Source organism: Nicotiana attenuata, unplaced genomic scaffold, assembly GCF_001879085.1.
Source record: "Nicotiana attenuata strain UT unplaced genomic scaffold, NIATTr2, whole genome shotgun sequence".
Classification (NCBI taxonomy): Eukaryota; Viridiplantae; Streptophyta; class Magnoliopsida; order Solanales; family Solanaceae; genus Nicotiana; species Nicotiana attenuata.
The window spans coordinates 24,489-26,613 of NW_017672149.1; the positions used below are offsets into that span (position 1 = coordinate 24,489).

General features: G+C 40.7%; 1 protein-coding gene across 1 annotated transcript; it reads left to right on the forward strand.

Moving 5' to 3' along the window:
• Positions 1-402: 402 nt before the first annotated feature.
• Positions 403-1,415, forward strand: LOC109212064. Its single transcript, XM_019375684.1, has 3 exons — positions 403-684; positions 807-977; positions 1,248-1,415. The coding sequence occupies exons 1-3, from the start codon at positions 403-405 to the stop codon at positions 1,413-1,415; spliced, it is 621 nt and encodes a 206-aa protein (XP_019231229.1).
• The last annotated feature ends 710 nt before the right edge of the window (positions 1,416-2,125 follow it).

Genomic DNA, 2,125 nt, shown 5'->3' on the forward strand with positions numbered 1-2,125 from the left:
GGGAAGTCTCTCTCTCACTCAATTGAAATGTGTGCTATGTAATGGGTTGAAATACAGCTTGCTGAGTGTTTTCCAAATCTGTGACAAGGGAAACAAAGTGGAATTTGTGTCAAAAATATGCACGATCACAAATCTTTTGACTGGTGAAGTGGTTTTGGTGTCTAAAAGATACAAAAATATCTATGTTGCTGACTTTGAATCCTTACAAAATGGGCATCTTAGTTGTTTGAGTGCTGTTGATGATGATGCTGAACTATGGCACAGAAGACTGGGTCATGCAAGTTTTACGTTACTGAAAAAATTGGTCAAGAAGGACCTGGTTCGTGGCCTGCCCAAGTCAAGCTTCAAGGATCACAAGGTGTGTGATGCACCAGGTCCTTCTTGACCAACTTTTTGGAAGACATGACTGTCGCTGGTGAAGTCATTGACATTGCAAATGGAAAGGCTGACATGATGAGCCACATCAAGGAATCAAATGAGGATGGTGCAGCTATATCTCCAACTGATGGGGAGGAACCTGGTCCCTCAATCACAACAACTGAAGCTGAGAACAGAGTTATAGATGATGTCCTAGGCACCCCACATGCTGAGCTGAGAAGCGGAACTCACGACAACAAGGATCACATTCAGAAATACCTGGACCTTCTCACAATGAGATTCATGTGTCTAACTGGAAGCACAAAAGTTCACACCCTCTTGAAAATATGATCACTCCTCTCGACTCAGGAATTCAAACTAGATTAAAGACAAGAAACTCGCTTGCCTTCTCAGCTTTTCTCTCTCAAATTGAGCCCAAAAATATCAAGGAAGCATTGAAAGATGCTGATTGGATTATGGCTATGCAAGAAGAACTCCATCCATTTGAGAGGAATAGTGTATGGCACCTGGTTCCACGACCTGCTGACCGAACCATTATAGGGACCAGATGGGTATTCAGAAACAAACTTGATGAGATTGGAAACACAACAAGGAACAAGGCAAGGCTAGTGGTTCAAGGCTACAATCAGGAAGAAGGGATTGACTATGATGAAACTTTTGCTCCAGTTGCTCGAATGGAGGCCATCAGAATCCTCATTGTCTTTGCATCTCATATGGAATTCAAATTGTTCCAAATGGATGTCAAAAACGCATTTCTTAATGGTTTTCTAAAAGAAGAAATTTTCGTCAAGCAACCACCTAGATTTGAGAGTCATGAGCATCCTGAGCATGTTTTTAAACTTGATAAAGCATTATATGGGCTAAAGCAGGCTCCTTGTGCTTGGTATGAAAAGTTGTCCAAATTTCTTCTAGAAAATGGCTTTACAAGAGGAAATATTGACAACACCTTATTTATGAAGAAACGAGAGAGGAACTTGCTCATTGTGCAAGTCTATGTTGATGTCATCATCTTCGGAGCAACAAATGATTCTGTGTGAGGAATTTGCAAAACTCATAGGAAGTGAGATTGAAATGAGCATGATAGGGGAATTGAATTTCTTCTTGGGTTTAAAAGTCAAGCAAACTCCTAATGGGACAATGATAAGTCAGCAGAAGTACATCAAAGAGTTTCTGAAGAGATTTGATATGGAAGGATAAAAAATCATTGATACTCCCATTGCCACTGCCACTCATCTAGACATGGATGAACCTAGTTCTTCTATGAATGAGACCATGTATAGAGGTATCATCGGGTCAATCATGTATCTTAAAGCAAGCAGACCAGATCTTGTTTTTAGTGTGGGACTTTGTGCCAGATTTCAATCTAATCCAAAGGAATCTCATATAAAGGCTGCCAAAAGAATTATGAGGTATCTCAAAGGCACGCATTACCTGGTTCTCTAGTATCCCTCAGGAGATAATTTTGATTTGATCGGATATGTTGATGTTGATTATCCTGGTTTTCTGGTGGATAGAAAAAACACTTCTGGCATGGCACATTTTCTGGATCTATGGCTAATCTCATGGGGTACAAGAAATAAAACTCGGTGGCTCTTTCAACTGCAAAAGCTAAATATGTGGCGGCTGCCTCTTGCAGTGCTCAACTGCTTTAGATCAAGCAGCAGCTAGAAGATTTTAGTGTATTTTCTGATTGCGTGCCCTTACTATGTGACAACACCAGTGCTCTCAACATGGCCAAGAATCCGGT